The sequence below is a fragment of the Acanthochromis polyacanthus genome, chromosome 11, assembly GCF_021347895.1.
Source record: "Acanthochromis polyacanthus isolate Apoly-LR-REF ecotype Palm Island chromosome 11, KAUST_Apoly_ChrSc, whole genome shotgun sequence".
Classification (NCBI taxonomy): domain Eukaryota; kingdom Metazoa; phylum Chordata; class Actinopteri; family Pomacentridae; genus Acanthochromis; species Acanthochromis polyacanthus.
The window spans coordinates 26,395,725-26,415,482 of NC_067123.1; the positions used below are offsets into that span (position 1 = coordinate 26,395,725).

The following is a 19,758-nucleotide window of genomic DNA, read 5'->3' on the forward strand; positions in this document are numbered from 1 at the left end:
AAGAAAATTAGTGAAAATGAGAGGGTGATACAGAGTGGCATGTTTGTTTTCCTTTGAAACTCCCTTCATGTCAAATATAATGTGCATCTGTGTCAGGGCTGTTGACTGACAGAAAAACGAGGAGATTTGAGTTTTTTTTAGGGTTTTTTTCCTTCTTCTTTCAAGCAGACCTGACATTCAGTCACAAAACATCTCAGGAGTTCAAAACCTAAGAATAGTTTCTCAGACTTGCATCATGAGCAGGAAAGCTACAAAAATGTCAAGAACTCTGTCATACCATCTTAGAGAATGAATGTTCTGTATGTTAAACATTGTTCTATACGCTGCGATGAATCTATGCATTTCAGAAGCAAGTACAACATTTTAGTGTTTACAAGACTGCACCGCACCATGGTAGCTGGGTAAACGTCTACAACTAAATGGGCAGCAAATGTAAAGAAAAGCACGCTATGTATCCTATAAAATATTCCTTCAACCATGCATATAACATTGTCAGGCCTGTTTTAATCCATCGTTTGCCTGTATTGTTGTTCAATGACTTATAGGTTATGTGACAAAGAGCACTCTTCTTCTTTTATGCTAGACATTGAACTTCATTAATGCAAAATGAATATGTCTGTCTTTCCGTGCGAAATAAAAGCACAGAAATATGCTTGCAAAAGTATATAGTTTGCTTTTAGTTGGAATAAAGGGAGCAAAGTAAAATTATACAGCATAATTCAGCCTGGCTTCAGTTTTTTTTTTTTTATGGAAATGAGAATATACTTGTTTATCTTGTGTTTTACATATATTAGTGATTCAAATCTCTTCAGTGTCATAAAGTCAAACACCCATGAATTTGATTGACAAAGAACCTTGACCTCTACTACTAAAATAAAAATTATACATATGGATTGCAAATGTATTGTTGCTTTATAGGCTCTGTTTAGGGAATACATCAATAATATACTCTTTTTTTAAATCATGTCTTTTTTTTTTCTTCTTACTGGGTGGATTGAGGACAAACAGGCTTTGCACATGATTCAATTGTTGTCAACTCATTAAATGGCTGTTGTCCGGTTTTATCTCACAGTGGGTGTCCTCCTGGCCAGAACGTGTCTTATCATCCATGTCGGTCAATAATAAACAGAAAGTAACTCCGATTATTTTTGGAGACATCTTATGATCGTGTGGAAATCACCGGGGAAACAGACAAAATGTAGCTTTGTGTCAAATGGCTAACGTAACAAAAGAGTGCATTTTAACCGTAGATGGTATATAAAAGATAGATATAGTCTCAGGTTTGAAAAGTGAAGTCAAGGAGTGACCTAAATCTGCTTTTTTACTAATGTCCAGCAGGGGGTGACACCTCTGGTTGCAAAAAGAGGTCCGATTGTATAAGAGTCTTTGAGAATATGACCCCACTTCTCACTTGATTGAGTTTATGCTCTCAATACCGAGTTTTAAGTCTCCTTCAAGACCGCGTGGTGCTCATTTGACAAATTATGGTTTCATCTAAAGTAAAACAGACGATAAAGCAGGATGTGCTGAAGGGCATGGCCATCTTGTGATTGACAGGTCACTACTGTATGGGTGTGCATCCTTGAGTTCTCAATCAGATCCATCACATGTTCTTCACACGTCATTCCAAAAATCCAAGAACGCAGCAGCCAAGCTCTCAAGGCTTCAAAAACACTAGTCTACAAACCAATGGATGACATTCTAGTGGCTATCTCTAGCTCTTTTGTGCAATCTCTGACTTAAACTGAGACTAGTATCTTTTCCTAAACCTAACCAAGTAGGTCTGGTGCGGAAATAGGAAAATCAAATTAAAAACAAACCCTAAGTAAAGAAGGATTTGCAGGTAAAAAAATAAAAATTAAAAAAAAAAGGTAAAAAGGATACTGGAAGCTATGTTTGTGAGAGCACCGGATTAAGTAAAGGCATTCATGTTTACCTTTTTATGGATAGAGAAATGGTGCAGGCAAGATTCTGGATCTTGCTCTGATGGTGCAATGCTGGATTTAGAGTAAATCTGTATTTTTTTTTTTTTTGAGTAATTAGGACGTAGGGGAATATTTTGGCAGAAAATAGTTGTCCATATACAAAGGCCTGCCTACACTTCTTTATGCTGTCTCCACATCACGGGGTCTTTGCTGTTCACAGCCACCTCTGTTAGTGGTGACTGACCAGCCGGTAGCTAACATGCAAACAAAAAGAAACATCTTTGAGGTGAGACACAGGGCTTCTAGGTAACTGGCAAAAGTTAGATTTTTCACTTGGCATATATTTAAAGAGTGATGCTATCCGTTTGTCTTTCGTCGAAAGCAATATAAGGCCAAGGCAAACTGGCAAAATACTGTCAGTAACTCCATCCTCCTACGCCATACGTTTTCTTCTGTCCCTCTGTTTCTCCCTCTATGAGGTTATTAGATGATAAAATGCTCCCCTGCTGATTAAATCCAGAGAACGATAACCTTCCCGTTAGCAAGGTAACACTCTCCCTAGAGTTCCTAGTATGTGTGTTAGTGTGTTGTTGAAGGCAGGTCAAGCCTTGCAATAAGCGTAACTGAGTTCTAATTAGACTGCAAACATGCACAGGAGCCACCCAAAGGAAAATGATCATGTAATTCTGTGAAGCACAATATAAGCTCCAACATCTTTCTGTATATCTACCTCTACATGGGTCTAATTTAATTAAACTGAAATAAATACTCTGGTGGCAGTGATGAAGTGAAATAATGAAGAAGCTTTAGTACAAGCAATTGTCCATTTCTGACTGGATAAAGCACTTATCTATGTTGCTTACAGGCACACAGGGATTTATGTGGATGCACACATGCATACATATTTCCATGTGTTTTGTGTGTGAAGGGACTGTCTGCTTTGTGTTCAATTCATTGATGTATGAATGACCATGTGCAGAGATTTGTCCATGGGTGTCAAATCTGATCTTGTCCTAACATTGTCAACAGATGGTTTCACAAGCACGCCTACACCCACACACACACACACAAAGATGTGTGCCATGTAAACTGAAGTCCTCGGAGCCACACCTCTCGGCCACATGGGGGAACCTCTAAAATATAGATCAAAAGGCTGAATTTCTGTCAGGCATTACAAATCTTTTGATGGAGGGTTTAAAGGGCCTCTTTGAACTGCCTCGTTTTCTAATTAAAGGCCAACACGCAAAAGACAAAATTCAAATAATAAATTCTCTGTCAAGCAGAGAATGTGACCTCCCTGAGGTGGTTAAACAAGTCCGAATAACAAGACTAACTTTTCTTCTCTATTTGTCGTTTCAGGCAGGGTATACAAGTAAACAACTGGTATTATGGGATAAAATTTCTTTGTGATTTTAACAATGTATGTGCAGTCATGAATAATTCTCTGTACAGAGAAGCGTGCTCATGTGTAATGCATTTAAAGCGGCAAAAGCAACTCTGAAACACCATCTCGCATCTCACAGAAACATAATCCTACCTTGTCGGACATCTCTAGGTGCTATGGCGATGGCGTCATTGGAATGCAGTTCAGTGACGCAGCAGTCATCGGGAAACTGCGATCCGTTGCTGAAAGTGTGCGGCGTCTCCGGGAGCAGTGGAATTGGTGGTGCCATGATGTTGTGATTTGGACAAATACAGCCAGTCTGGGTCATCCCGCAACCATCCCCATCCGAAACTTCCTGGTCTCCATTGTGATCTGTGCGCAAACACTCCTCAAACCATCGGCAAAGCACGCCACAGGTGAACTGACTGGAGTTCTCATTGTTAATGAGCAACACCTCGACCAGTCTCAGCTCCAGCAGTTCCTTCGTTACCTGAGGCTCGTCTGCAGCTGGATGTCTTGTTAGACACAGCTGGACAAAATTCTTATCAAACTGTAGGAAGGAGTAAGGTCCATCTGTGTTAGATTGGCTGCCACAGAGATCAATGACTTCCTGATCCCTGGTAGTGGCCGTCTGCAAATGAAGGGGACAGCTTTGATTGGCCAGGTGGTGGTCGAGGGACAGGAGCATGGGTGAGTGTGTCCGACAGATGACAGGGTGGCGGGTGAAGCGGAGGTAGAGGGAGTACTTGGTGGGATCTGGGTTTTCCAGGGACCAGGAACAACCCGGCGCCCTGGAGGGAAACAGCTCCCTTAGGGAGAAAGAGCCATAGAGCACCCCGGCTACAAGGCTGGAACATGGTGAGGAGATGGGCAAGGGGGCCCCCTCTGCCCCGGTGCTGGGGATGCTATCGGCAGCCCCATAGGCAACCTCAGCCAGGGCAGAGAGAGGAGCTAGAGCGAGGGCAGACACGGCAGCCAGGGCCCCAGCCACAGCCAGGAGAGAGGACAGCACAGACAGACACACCCCACCAGCAGTGTTCATCCTATGACATTCGTCCTGCAGGGAGGGAGAGAATAGAAACAAGGACAGGGGGAGATAGGGTTGGATATTAGACATATTTTAGAGTATCTTCAAACACAACCTGACAAAATCAACATGACTCAGACAAAAGAAAAACTTCAATGTACTGTACATGTCTAGATTGAAGAATCATGTCTGGCTGGAAATGTTTTTGGACAGATTTCTGCCTCGCCTCGGAGTATAATATAACCAACTTCACGGCAGCAGTTCTCATGAAGTTCTTCAAACGCACACACACACACACAAGCCCTGTCAAAAACACAAACACATCCCTGCTGGGCTGGATTAAAAGGGTTGATGACTTGGCTGTTGAGACATGCACTGTGGGGCCTGCTCTACCCTTTCCTGCTGTTATGCGCACACAAACACAGACACATTCACGCACGCACGCACGCACACACACACACACACACACCGCCTGCTGAGCAGCTCCCCCAAGGCTCTGGCAAACTATTACCATCACCGACACAGTCAGGGTCTGCCAACAGCCTGATTTTGACTCGCAACACAAACACACTGCTGACAAAAAACTCCATATACAGTGTTTTAGTATTTTGGTTGAAACTACTTCAATAGTCTCTATATTTTTGTACACCCAGTGTGTCTGCTCCATCACCTGAGACTTTCAAGCGCTTCTGCATAAACGAGGTTTGAGGAGGATGTGTGGGAGACGGGAAATGTTCGCAGCACTCTGCCGATAACCTTATAGCATAATATTCAGACAAGTTCCCCTAAAATATCTCTGTGTTCTGAAATTCAACAGAAACCTCCCTGCAACTCCGTGCTTCAAACATTTCACAAAAGTTGACAAAGCAATCGCTTCAACTTTTATTTAGACTCGGGAGGATATTGAGGGGCCGCTGTCTTTTTCAGTGACATTGCACTAAATTGCAAAAACAGAGAGGACAGAAAGGAAAATGAACAATAAAGAGGCATGCTAATACAGAAAATGCAGCAGGTTTAAAAAACAACAAAAAAGGATATTAAAATTTCCTGTTTATGGAAGGTGATTTTCTCGATAAAATAATTAGAATGTAAATTAAAATGCAGTAATGTCAAAAAAATATATTAAAAATGCAAAAAATCAGATAATTAATGCAAATGTGAAATAAAATATAGTTATATAAAACAAAAACAAGAAAATTTTGGTTCAAAAATATGCAAAATAAGGTGATTGATGCAAAAAAAAGGGGGGGAAAATGAACAATAATTTTGCAAAACATCTCCCAGCTGGAAAGCCAAGAGTTGATGTGATGTGATCTGGCCACAAAAAAAACAAAAAAAAACCCAACAAAAGCAGACACACAGGCAGCAGATATGTATTTATACAAGGTATTTTCCATTACAAATTCCACACAGTGTGCATCAGTACATTAGCACCGAGCTCACGCAGTATGCGCAAATCATGCCATTTATTGTGCTGTAAATTTCTGTCTGTGCCACATTTACTTACAGGTTTTAAAGCTGTAATGACAAGTTATGGAGTGCTGAAAACCAACACATGATCCATCTGTATACACTGGAAAAAAAATACATTTACATATCACAGCTGCTTGTTTAGAACCAGTTGGCTGAAGTGAATAAAAATGATCCCCTCCTTTGTGACTTTACTTGCAAATAAAATCACTTTCACTGAACCATTATTTGTTTATCAGCTCCATCCTTCTACCATCTTGCAATAGGGCCTTCGCATTTAGACTGAAAATAAATGCACAAATATAAGAATATGCACAAAAATTTATTGGAATTTCTGACATTCATAATATGCTTTGTATGTAAATCCGCTATAGTCAGATATAACGCTTAACATTGATGCTTATATAGTTAATAAAGCTTTTATAAGTGGGCTATATACAGTATCATAATAGTACCAGCCAAGGTTACGAAACGTGTCCCAGGACTGCAAAGAGCCACTTCACAAAGCACGCGTGTGCCTTTAGAGCAACTCCGCTTCCCTAAGGCCTAGATTAATGAAACACAGCAGTCGCCTGTACTTCACAGGATTTATATAAGTCTGCTAAGGCTCTCAAGCATGGCACAGAAAGTCCACAAGGCCTGGGTAAGAGGGAAAGGAACTATGGTTACTTCAACATGTCCCTGTCACCATGTCAAGTGCCTCTTCCTGTCCATGGGGTTGGACAATAAGAGGCACTTGGGCTTGCAGGTGTGAGGTGTTAATAAGGGCTAAAAATGCATGAAAGGCAAGGAGATGATGGGCAATAAAACAGGAAAAGTGGTGAGAGAAGTCCAATAAAAAGATTGCAATTACACAAAGACTATGAAAATATGTCCAAAAGTTGCATCATTCATCATAAAAAATAATCTCCTTTGGGTTTTAGGCATCCTGCTGATGCTAACTCAGACTGATGTACAATGTATGAAATGGTTTACCGCCATGCTCAAAGACAATTCACCTCCACAAAATATTTCTGATGGAAAATACCGATGCCACAACCGAGGTCATGGAAAGGTCTTCGTAACCAGCACTCCACCCTACTGGGCACAGTAAATATTAGTAAGCAAGGGCAGGAATATTTTACAGCACTACAGCACTGCAAATTTAGATGGAATAAGAGCAAAAAAGTAGCACAATGTGGGATACATAAGATTTAGAAACACCGGTTGATGCACTAGAGCGCCAGCATCTCAGACCAAAACAAATGGGCATCTTAGCCACAACCTCCTCCAAAAAAAAAAAAAAAAATGGGTACACAGGAGCCAAGGAAAAAAATCTAACAATTACAAAGTTAAAATTGCAAAATGCATTAAATGGCTGTAATTAGCTGATGTCAACTTGAGGAACATTATCTGTATTTTACAACCTATACATGTATGCACCACTCCATGTGTGTCTGTTTCACCGTGACGCACAGGAGAGGAGACGGGGTAAAATGTAGACATTTACACAGTGCTACAGCGAGCAGGTGAGAGTGGAAAAGTGCAGCAAAACAATGGAATGCACATAAATGTTTTAAATAACCTGAATAAAACCATAATGGACATTTCTTTCATTCATTAAAAAAAAAAAAAGATTATTCTGTTTTTTGGGGGGCATCTTTGGAATGCTCTGGAACATACTCTCACTTTATCAATGCAGTGTGGTACTTCATTGTTATGTTTTGCCAACACTGTGTCTTTAAAAAGCGGTTAGGGCCAGTTCAGACCATCCACCAAAATATGTTGCAGAAGAATTACGATTACAACACACACAAAGGTAGCGTAATTATATTCTCTTCTAGCATGTTATTACTACTCCTTATCTTTACATAGCAGACAGTTGTTTGCTGCTATACTGACGCCATAATACTGTTCAAAATGTTGTACATTAAACTTTAAACAAACGGCAATGGTGAGCAGAGACACACTCATAAACATTTGTTCATATAATACATGTGCTGTTCCTTAGAAAATACACTATGCTTTTGCACATGAGACCACACTACATAAAGCCACTGTAGTTTTGATCACTTATCAGGCAGTGTTTACTTTGGGAGGAGCTGGTAGCGCTATGAGAGAAGTCACCATAGCAACATCATGACCTACTATCTTTGTTTTCTGGTTTCCTTTATCTTCGTCTTTTGTCACTGTTTGGATGGATTATAATTTTTTTCCCTCACACACAGGATTCTCACCTGCGGTTGTTCACACGGAACGCATGACATAAAGAGTTTTTAAGCAGCATTGGCTCCGGCTGCAGTGACACTTTGACAAATGCATGCCACAGTTGGGCTGAGGCAAAGTTAATGTAGCATGTTGTGAAATATGCTCAAGGACATCATGCCGTCTGGCATATGATGGGGTTATAGACTGTCACTTGAACACGCTCACCTACTTTCAAACAAATACGGCATGAGAAAACATCCATACAGACTGCATCCCAGCCGGTGACACATCCTGCTAACAATGTGTCAGTGAACTGTTAAATCCAGAAATGCACTGCCAGTGTAATGAATTATTCTATATGACACACTGCTTTTCCGGTTGTTTTTTTTCCGGTGCACTGAGCGGAATTGTAAAATGCATTGATACTATGTCAATGCTATGAAATATACATATACATCACATTTTAATTTATTTTCAGTCTTTCAAAGAATTGACGTGCATCTTGCTACAGACCTATCAAATAGAATTATAGACCAAACCATGCATAGGTAAAAACACACACATTTTACGGATGAAAAGAAGTCAAAAGCGTTAAGCAAATTGTTTTTGGGACAATGAACAATGAATATTCATAGACCCACAGTCTGTGCAAGAGTAGGCCCTAAAGTGCTGTCTTCATGAGGCCATTCTGTCCCACTTCACTCTAAAACAGCACTTTACTGTGGGCATCCATAAATATTCATTAGCTTTGATGTCTTCCTTCCCCCTTCCACCTTGACATTAATGTTATCACCAAGGATGGCAAAATATGTATATCCCTCACTCCCTGTCTCTCTTTCCGCTCCCTATCCTCTTGGCTCTGTCTTGCTTCTTTAATGCAGTGAAGTGACAATATGAATCATCCGATCTTTGTCCTCACCATAAAACTCTTGCAAGACAGAATAGTGCTGGGACACTAGTTTTAGAATAATATCACAGCACTAAAAGCATCACTGTCGGAGCCTTCGGTGCAATAATACTACATGTATAGGAGACACATTGCTAAACTTTGTTGCAAGAGAAACACATTGATTTCCAGCTGTCTTGCAAGTGAAACTTTAAAAAATATAAATATGACCTCACTATGCACTATACTTATTCAGTGATCGAACAGTCTCTGGGATAAAACAATGTTTGTATCCATTTCTTCTGCACAGTGGGATCCTGTACTTTCTCCTTAATGGAAAAAGCAAATGGAAACGGTCGCCAATTATATTATTTTCCATGTGGCTGTTTCTGGAAGCTCCACAATCTTGGTACACTGAAAAGTGTAACCAGCCTCTGAAATGCCTCTGTAGCACGCTGTGACACCACAAAGCAGCACACTCTGAATGACTGAATTATAAAATACCCACAGACAACGTTTAAAGATCTCATGCTGCAGACAGACCATAGTAAATGCTCTGCAGAATTCATGTCGTAGATATTCATTGTGGGGAGTCTTAGTCTCTGCAGCTGAGTTCACATTAACAACCTGATACTGGAACCTGTTTATTAAACTCATAACTCATCCCTGAAGGCTGATACTCATCTTGCGATAAACCAGAAGCCATTTCCTCTGTTTTGTTTCTGTTGACAATTAAGGAGGTCTTATCGCTGTCAAATGGACAAGAGAAAACTTTGGTACAAATGAGTCTTTCGAAATAACAAGAATATAGTACTTAAGTACTTTTGAATCAACATTTCAAGTAAAATATTACCCGAACAGCATTAAAAAATCTGACTAATTCCACTAATTGTCTGAGTTATTCACTTTTTGCTTCATGTATGTTATTGTCTACCTTTACAAGGTCTCCAGGACCTGCTGTGGAGAAGCACTTCCCAAGTCATGATGCTGCCACCACCATGCTTTATGGTGGGGACGGTGCGTTTGGTTTGTTTGCGATGATGTGCAGTGTTTCGTGTTTGCCAAACATAGCACCGAGTGCAAACTCAACTATGGTCACATTTGACAAAAGAGCCTTTTTCCAGTTTATTTCAAGGTTTTCCATATTCCTTCTGGCAAACTCTAGTTCAGGTTTAATATGAGCTTTTCCCGAACAATGGTTTTGTCTTTGCCCATCTCCCGTAAAGCTCTGATTGGTGGAGTGACTGTGTCTATGCTTGCACTAGGAATTTGAAATGAAGAGCCACTGTGGCTCACTCATAAGAATAACAATGAGCAACAAAAAGCCACAAATTTCTGTGTCAGTGATAGCGGAAAAAAATGAGTCTTGCAGGCTGGTTTGCTTCATGCTGCAATTAAAGTACTTAAAAACATACATGTGAATATACACACACACACACACACACAATGTGAAATGTTTAAGTCTAAGTACTGAATATAAATATCATCACAAAGTGTGAGTCTATATCATTTTGCTAAACTTTCAGATCCAAATTTAATGTTTTTTGTAAAAACAGGCAGCCAAGGGTGAAGACACATTCCCATGTATATATGCATTTGGCCAATTTAAAAACCTGTACCTGAAACATTTTCATGATCAAAACTTTTTGACCCAGAAAAAGATTCATTTCATGTCCAATTTACCTTCTTTTCCTCCTATGTCCAATTCTTCAACCCTCACTATGTACCATATCTCACAACTGTAGCATAAACTCAACATAAACCTCCTCTTTCTCGCTTTTCCTGATCGCAAATGACTCGCCTTGTGGCACACCATTCAGAGATTTCACGCAGTAAAAATAGCATGCTTTTCTGTGATTGGCCGAGAGCCTTTCATGACCCGGGCGCGTGATCAAGATTCGGGTGGCTCCGACCATTTCCGACGCCTGCCGAGAGAAAAAGAATGTTTTTCTTATATTATCGCTTGGGCGTTTCGAAGAAAAAGTAAGTCGAACCCTTTTTTGTTGCTTTTTAAAAAGAAAAATAGAGCGCCACTGTGGCTCACACGGTTCAGAATGACTGCGCCATCCAGCAAAACGATGCGCCAATGGCGCTGTGGCGATCGGCTAGCGCAAGCCTAGTGTGTAGTGATTGTTTTATACACAGTCTCCATCTTAGCCACTGAAGCTTGTAGCTCCTTCAGATGAGGCATAGGTGTCTTGGTGGCCTCCCTCACTCATCTCCTTGTAGCACAGTCATTCAGTTTCTTTTAGTACTGTCTACTGTAGGCAGATCTATACATGTGCCATTTTTCTTTCATTTCTTAATGATGAATTGAACTGTACTCAAAGGTAGATTCACTTGTACGGAAAGTCTCTTATCAACCCCTTGACTTATGCTTTAATAACCTTTTCATAAAGTCGCTTGCAGTGTTCTTTTGTATACATGATGTAGTTATAATCAGAAGTGCTGATTCACAATTGAAAGTACCTTTTAGATACGTGTTTTTATACCACAATCAATGAGACACATTCACTGTACTCAGATGATCTCTATTTCACCAACTGTGTGATTTCTCGACCATGTGGTTACACTTGTATTGAATTAGGTGAGTGGTGAAAACCCATGCATTCACTTATTTTACATTTTTGATTAATTGAAATTCCTTCGAAGAAATCTGTTTTAAAATTGAAATAAGCAATTTTTTTGTAAATTCTTGGAAAAAAAAAAGCCAAATTGCATTAACTATGATTCAGTGTTGAACGGCAATCAAAGGGGAAAACTTCCAAAGGTGAGTTAAACATTCACTTTAGAGGTATGCCTGGATCAACCTGTAATGCACGGTACTGGAAGTCTAATAATAATAATGTCCTCTTAGTTTACCAGCTAGGTGCTAACTTTTCTGTGGGCGATAAGGGGGGAAAAGGGGGGAAAAAGCAGAGGGCTTCAAAAGCTTCTTTCACTGTAAACAGCAGCCTGTTGTGGTGGAAAGGATGCCAGAAGAGCAGTGACGGTGAAACAAAAACAGTAAAGTCGGGGGCTACAAAAAACCAACATAATGAGCTGAAAGATATTATGAGGATCCACAGAGCTGGAGAAAACTGTAGAGATGGAAAATTCTCACGCAAGTTGACTCCTTTTTACATTACACGTAGCCAATGGATTCATTGCTGTCCAAAAATTCGCATTATCTTCTCAATTTTTGAAATGCAGTGTGATCTGGCAATGGATAGCCTTGGCCAATCAAATTTGTGCAAGCGCCCAATCCTGGTAGATTACTTTGTACTGTAGCATGGACAGAATGTTTTTACTGTTTACTTGGGGATTGTTGCAACAGAAGACAAAATGAATACTACAATCACTCCCAGAGCTGTAAAATCCCATCTCACAGAACTACATACAACTGTGGAAAGTTTTGGCATCTGGCAAGCCTTTAGACTTGTGGATACTTTCCTCATATGAACCTCCATATGGATACAAAATCACCCGAAATTCCTTTTACCACGGTTAGGTCAAAATGCTTGGTTAGAATGTCATTATTTTGGTTGTGGAAAACACCAACAGCAAAGAAAACTCGGCCAATCGGACCCCAGTTTCGTAGACATATCATTCACACCAATCACTCTGAAGCAACTGGAAACACTCATGACATATTCTGCACCAGGACCTTTCTAAAATGAGCATTACTCCCCAGTATATCGTAACATCCATGTGTCCATGACGCATTGAACCACAAGCAGCTTCCAGTAAACTTTCTTGTTCTAGGAGAATAATAAAGTGGAAAAGCTTGTGGGCTGCAGTCTTAACAATATCCCTAGGTAGGGTGCTTGTGTTTTGGGGAATGCATTTTGGGAGGTTTTTCTGATAGAGAATCATGACGCTCCCTTCTTATCTCAGCCTTCCTCCCCCTCTGTTTCTCTGCCCCCATCCTGATCTCTCATTCTTATTGCAGACATCTAAGTGCACTGTGACAGACAGTGGTGTTGTCTGATTTATTGATGTAGAATATTTCTCTCATTTGCAACCCTCAGCAGAGATCATCATGTGGCCCATACACACAAAGTGACACTAACTAATCCATGTGCCTTCACACACACACACACGCCTCAAACGTTTGAATGCTAACTCTATATCATCAAAAATTCAAGTTTGCATCCTTGCACCAAGTGTTTGCAGTGTCTCTCTACCACTGATTAACAAGTCATGAAACGTTTCTCTTTCTCTCTTGGCCTCCAGCATAAAATTCTCAACTCTGCCACTTCTCATCTTTTGCTTCAGCCCCTTAGAAATCTCAGCCTTCCTCAAAGTCAAACTTAATTTACTTACGCACATCTACACCCATCCATGTCTGCCCCATTTCAAGACTTTTATCCACATAAGATCTTCCGTCTGCAAACCAGTGTGAAGAACTAATTTAGTTCGGTTGACATTTTTGAAGTTGGCATTCTGTTTGTCCTTTTATCAAACGTACTCCAGCGCACCATCGAGTCAGTGCTTTTCACTTTGCCTTATCAGTTATTCACAAATGGCAGACAAGCTGAGAGGATCTCATGCCGTGAAAAGAGGCAGAAATACTAAACCCCTCGATCACAGAAAAGGGCATTTTGTCTTCCAGCCATGGCATATGCAACACACACACACACACACACACCCCTGCACCTATACATATTCCTAGAACCATGTCAGCTTGACATGTGACATGTGTGATGATTGAGGAACAAGGCATAAATTATAAATGTGTGATGAAACACAGGAAGAAATTAATTATGCAATTTTAAACCAGTGAAGGGAGGGAGTCATTAGATCACATACATGAGCATTAACCCTTTAAACCCAAGACCATGTTTCGCTTCCTTTACTTTTAAGCTCTTATCTTGGCCATTACTACCAAGGGCTAGTCATGCTTCCTATATCGTGTTTATGGTTTTGTTTTGTTTTTCAGAGCAGAAAAAGCTATCCACATCATTTATCATTTGATCCAATAATTAAATATATAGTTTTTTATACTGACTTGTATATCAAAAGCATGGAAAAGTAACGTGTGCCATTAAATGTATTTCCACGTAAAATGCTACAATGCAGGGGAGATGTCTTTTTGTAATTATGTAGGAGAGATTGCCTGGAGTCTGGTAACATCAGAACCATAATGGTAGTATCCTCTCTGACTTGTAAACTGGAGAAGGAAAAACAAAGAAACACAGTGCCAAACTAAAATAAATGTCACTGCTTTATTTACAGAAGTGTTTATGTGCAGCTAACTTGTCGAGGTGGGAAAACCAGGCATAGAGAAACAACAAGAATTACTGAAAATGGTAAATTTTGATGTGTGGTAGGCTGAAGTTATTAAACAATAGGAACTTCCCGACCTAGGAAAATGCAAAAATGGGTAAAGATATTACTTTGCAGAAGTCTGATTTGTCTTAATAAAGGTATTCCTTTGGGATGTTCACATATGCACACAGTAGTTGCAAAGCTTTGGTTCTGCTATCTCTTCTGGAATGATATTAACATATCATTGCAATGATGCCACTGTGCAGATATTCTCATGTATAGATATTAACATATTTATGCAGCAATAAGTTCCTGGGTGATTGAAACAAGAATAATGGGTGTAGAGATAGATGTACATTTAAATGGAGGTTGCAACTATTGCTTTAAATATCATGCAAATGCAAAATTAGCTTTCTTGCCTACGCAAGTTCACACACAAAAAAAAAACAACAACTGGCATTGTTGGAAAGGTGAAGTTCACTTTGTATGTGTTGCACCCTGCTGTAATAAATTCTGCTAAAGCAATTCAAAAAAGAAGAAGATATGTTATTTTGATGTAAAGTGCATCCATTTGGTTTGGAGGGTTAGAATAAAACAACCTACAACTGTAACATTTTCCAAGATGTTTGGATGGAATGTGCAGCAAAACTAAGATTACAGTGGACATTAAAGACAAAAATACAACACAGAGAGAACTACATTAGCAGTTACAAAAAGCCTGAAGAGACTAAAAACACAGTTTACATCTTTATGCATTTTTCCATAAATATACTCCCTCTTAAAGTGGTTTTAACAGTGTGTTTCCACATAGGGGTGGGAGCACAAATGGATTCTTGTAAGAAGTGGTAATTATGATTTACAGATTCTGAATATCAAGTCTAGAAAGTTATTGAGAAAGTAATGCTTGCATAACGAAAACAGTGGAACCACACAGGCCAGTGTGCAGATATTGTACAAGTTCCACGCACCAGAGTCATTTTGTAGTTTGTCTTTGAAGAAGTCAAGCAGTTGGGGATATTGATCATATCTTAACAGTTAGCTCTGCCAGATTAAAGTGCAATATTTTGCCATCTTGTCTGATGCCATCATCCAGTGACTAATGTGAGTGGAACACTGAACAAACGAGCTGGCCAACCAACACCTACTGCACCATGTTAGAAAAACTTCAGTCAACTCCGATCAGGCAAAAATAAGAAATCCAGCCATAGATTTATCACCCATGTGCTCATGAGTGAACATATGCACCATAGAAGTTGAGCATAATGTCAAGTGTCATGCTTTTTATATTAAATATGCACACTAGTTAGTTTTGTTTATCAATTTACACATTCATTTCATCAGCGTCTTGCAGACTCAGTAGTGTAATAAGCTTTAAAACTTATGTAGTTATGCATACGCACCTTTTCAAACTGTGACCTTCATGAAGACTATTTAGCTTAAATGGCTCTTATTATGCACATTATAAATCAGTGGCCTGCGGACATTGAATAGTTTTGGACAATGCACACTGGAGTAATACCCTAAAACTGTTGTCTCTCTTTTTAATTACTGAATCAAATATTGGGGTGAAATTCAGATGGAGTCTGAATCAAATGCCAAGAATTGGAATTGAATCCAGCAGTGACACTGTCGGTGATTACCACCCCTATTAACACTCTAACAAACAAGTTTACAGTAGCAAGCAGATGGCTTCATTCTAGAAACATGTTCTAACATCGCTCTTGTAAATGAAGATGAAATACTAACTGAGGGGGGAAGCGGCAGGTTAAAGGTAGCTCAACCTCAGAGGAGTAAATTACCACACTTCATCATGAAATCGCTCTTAGAACGCATATACTGTGAATTATTGTTGCCTACTTTTGTGTATCCAAGGCCATTTTTCTTGCGCTCCTGAATGCAAATAATAAAAAATTAAAATGATATCAAGGAGGTGGAGTAAACAAAGAGGCAAGGCATACAATATACTGACATTTTTTTTTTAAGTCAATGGGATGACTCATGATTAAGTAAGCTTCCTCACAGGGAGTTAAACACAGGTAAGATCAACATAAGCTATGAAAATGACCACCACTGCAGGCAACTCTACATGCACAAAACTCTATATTGTGTTTTTTTGTGTCATGATCCATTAAGTTAAAGTCAACAATGGCAATGTTATTAATAATGGGATGTCTTAGCAAATATATACTGACAAATTGCCTAAGCTCGAAGAAAACTGTGCCTCGTTTATCAGACTCTAATATACACCAATTAGCCACACAATTAAAACCACTGACAGGTAAAGTGTGTAACATTGTTCATTTCATTGTAAAGCAAGGTTCTGCTGCAAAACCACCAGTAGGACACTGCACTCCGCCACACCACCAGAACTACCCAGGAACAACTCCAGAAACCCAACAAAGAGTTCAAAGTGTTGTGGAGTGACATAGGCTCAAAATTCTCGAGATCTCAATCTGGTCAGCGTTTGCAGGAAGAAAATTCAATCCACAGAGACTTTACCTAACAACCTACTGGACCCAAAGGATCGAATGGCAAAATCCTGGCACAAGATACCAAAGGACACCCCTAGAAGTCCTACGTCTCTTCCTCAACAATGTCAGAAAAGTTTTGGAGAGAGATCTATACAATGTCTGGCAGGTGGTTTTAAAGCTGTGGCTGATCAGTGCAATTAAACTGTAGATATACAGTGGGGCAAAAAAGTATTTAGTCAGCCACCAATTGTGCAAGTTCTCCCACTTCAAATGAAGACAGAGGTCTGTAATTTTCATCATGGATACACTTCAACTGTGAGAGACAGAATATGGGGGGGAAAATCCAGCAAATCACATTGTAAGATTTTTAAAGAATTTATTTCTAAATTGTGGTGGAAAATATGTATTTGGTCACCTACAAAAGTCCAACTCAATACTTTGTAATATAACCTTTGTTTTCAATGACAGAGGTCAAATGTATACAGTCATTCTTCACCAGGTTTGCACACACTGTAGCTGGTATTTGGGCTCATTCCTCCATGCAGAGCTCTAGAGCAGTGATGTTCTGGGGCTGTCGCCGGGCAACACGGACTTTCAACTACCTCCACAGATTTTCTATGGGGTTGAGGTCTGGAGACTGGCTAGGCCACTCCAGGACTTTGAAATGCTTCTTACGGAGCCACTCCTTTGTTGCCGGGGCGGTGTGTTTGGGATCATTGTCATGCTGGAAGACCCAGCCACGTTTCATCTTCAATGCTGTCACTGATGGAAGGAGGTTTTGGCTCAAAATCTCCTGATACATGGCCCCATTCATTCTTTCCTTAACACAGATCAGTCGTCCTGTCCCATTTGCAGAAAAACAGACCCAAAGCATGATGTTTCCGTCCCCATGCTTCACAGTATGTTCTTGTGATGCAACTCAGCATTCTTCTTCCCCCAAACTCGACGAGTTGAGTTTATATCAAAAAGTTCTATTTTGGTTCCATCTGACCACATGACAATCTCCCAATCCTCTTCTGGATCATCCATATGCTGTCTGGCAAACTTCAGACGGGCCTGGACATGTACTGGCTTAAGTAGGGGGACACGTCTGGCACTGCAGGATGTGATTCCCTGCTGGCGTAGTGTGCTACTGATGGTAACCTTTGTTACTTTGGTCCAGGCTCTCTGCAGGTCATTCACCAGGTCCCTCCGTGTGTAGTTCTGGGAGTTTTGCTCACCGTTCTCATGATGATTTTAACCCCACAAGATGAGCTCTTGTGTGGAGCCCCAGATTGAGGGAGATTATCAGTGGTCTTGTATGTCTTCCATTTTCTAATAATTGCTCCCACAGTTGATTTATCAAACCAAGCTGCTTGCCTATTGTAGATTCACTCTTCCTAGCCTGGTGCAGGTCTACAATTTTGTTCCTGGTGTCTTCTTTGGTTTTGGTCATGGTGGAGTTTGGAGTCTGACTGTTTGAGGCTGTGGACAAGTGTCTGTTATACAGATAATGAGTTCAAACAGGTACCATAAATACAGGTAACGAGTGGAGGACAGAAAAGCTTCCTAAAGAAGAAGTTACAGGTCTGTGAGAGCCAGAGATCTTGCTTGTTTGTAGGTGACCAAATACTTATTTTTCACCATAATTTACAAATAAATTCTTTAAAAATCCTACAATGTGATTTCCTGGATTTTTTTCCCCATATTCTGTCTCTCACAATTGAAGTGTACCTATGATGAAAATTACAGACCTCTGTCATCTTTTTAAGTGGGAGAACTTGCACAGTTGGTGGCTGACTAAATACTTTTTTGCCCCACTGTATATACTATAATATACTCTATGGACATAAGATCTTTTGGGATTATTATATGTTCTGATAGCCTTTAAGAAACAATTCACTGGCATGTAGCATTTATTCAATAAGTTCCAAATGTGAATTTCAATATTGATCAATGTAGCATTCACAGGGAGATATTGATAATGAGGCCCATTAATTTCACATGAGTGAATTAATGATTGCTGGAGCTGAGGAAAAGCAAATGGATGATGTGGAAACTGGCTTGCAGAGAGGCAATATGTTTAAAGTTTTATTCTTTCCTGTTATATTCACAGAGTTCCCAGTTGTATTTCTACCAAAAGTTCACTAAAAAGGCTTATGTTGGATAGAAAGTCCACTAAAACCACATTGCTAGAAGCCCAGTGAAGGATTAAGTGAAGGAAAGCAACATTTTAAAGTTAGCCCTTTGTGGTATTTGCAGTCTAAAACAAGAACAGTTACTGATATTGTAGCAACATACATGTGGTTGTCAGGAACAAAATGCAGGTTATCAAGCAGTTCCACCTCACTTAAAACTCATTATCCTCAAGTAGGCTGTTGCTTTTAAAGACCACGTTAAGTGCAACAAAAACTGCAAATGGCTTGTTAGCTGCTGCTGTGATAACAAGTGGACTGAGTTAGCACAGCAGCTTTTTCACACCAATTTTGGATTAAACAATAATTAGCAGTGCTCATTGTGGACAGACATGCTGTGTCATATCACGTCTGCTGAACACACATTGAACCTGTGACAGGCTAAGCTTCAGTTTTCAGCCCCTACAGACTCCAGTCTGCAGCATAGATCCAGACACCTCACTATTAAGCCACAGAATTGCATGACACAATTAACAAAAAAGACAACATGGTCATCAATATCCCCCGCCACATGTGATGTCTATGAGTCTATATCCAAAATAGTGATCAAGAGCCATAACTGTGTTAAATATTATCGCACAGGTCTCATTTTCGAAAGGTGTCCATGGTGTGAAGCTACACACTAAATTTCGTAATCCTAGCTGTAATAGTTTCTGAGAAAAGCTGTCCCCTTCATATGAGTCTATATCCAAAATAGTGATCAAGGGCCATAACTCTGTAAAATATTATCGCACAGGTCTCATTTTCGAACTTGATCAAGGTGTCCATGGTGTGAAGCTACACACTAAATTTCGTAATCCTAGCTGTAATAGTTTCCCAGAAAAGCTGTCCCCTTCATCTCGGACGGACGGACGGAAGCACGGACGGACTGCAATGCAGTCAAGACAGCCTCAGCGACAGTACAGTCATTACACCAGTTACTCTTAAACTCACAACTGCTCCTTATCAAGCATTAGGTAAGAACCCAATCTGCTTTGAGAGAGT

General features: G+C 40.0%; 1 protein-coding gene across 16 annotated transcripts in view; it reads right to left on the minus strand.

Annotated features, from left to right (window-relative positions):
- The window catches only part of adgrb2 (adhesion G protein-coupled receptor B2), a 238,144-nt gene that overhangs the window by 158,552 nt on the left and 59,834 nt on the right, over positions 1–19,758 (minus strand). For all 16 annotated transcript variants that reach the window (XM_051955144.1, XM_022194367.2, XM_051955143.1 and 13 more), the window contains exon 2: positions 3,463–4,366. In XM_051955144.1, the coding sequence (XP_051811104.1) occupies positions 3,463–4,351 (889 nt within the window). In that variant the 5' untranslated portion in view covers positions 4,352–4,366. The remainder of the gene's footprint in view (positions 1–3,462; positions 4,367–19,758) is intronic.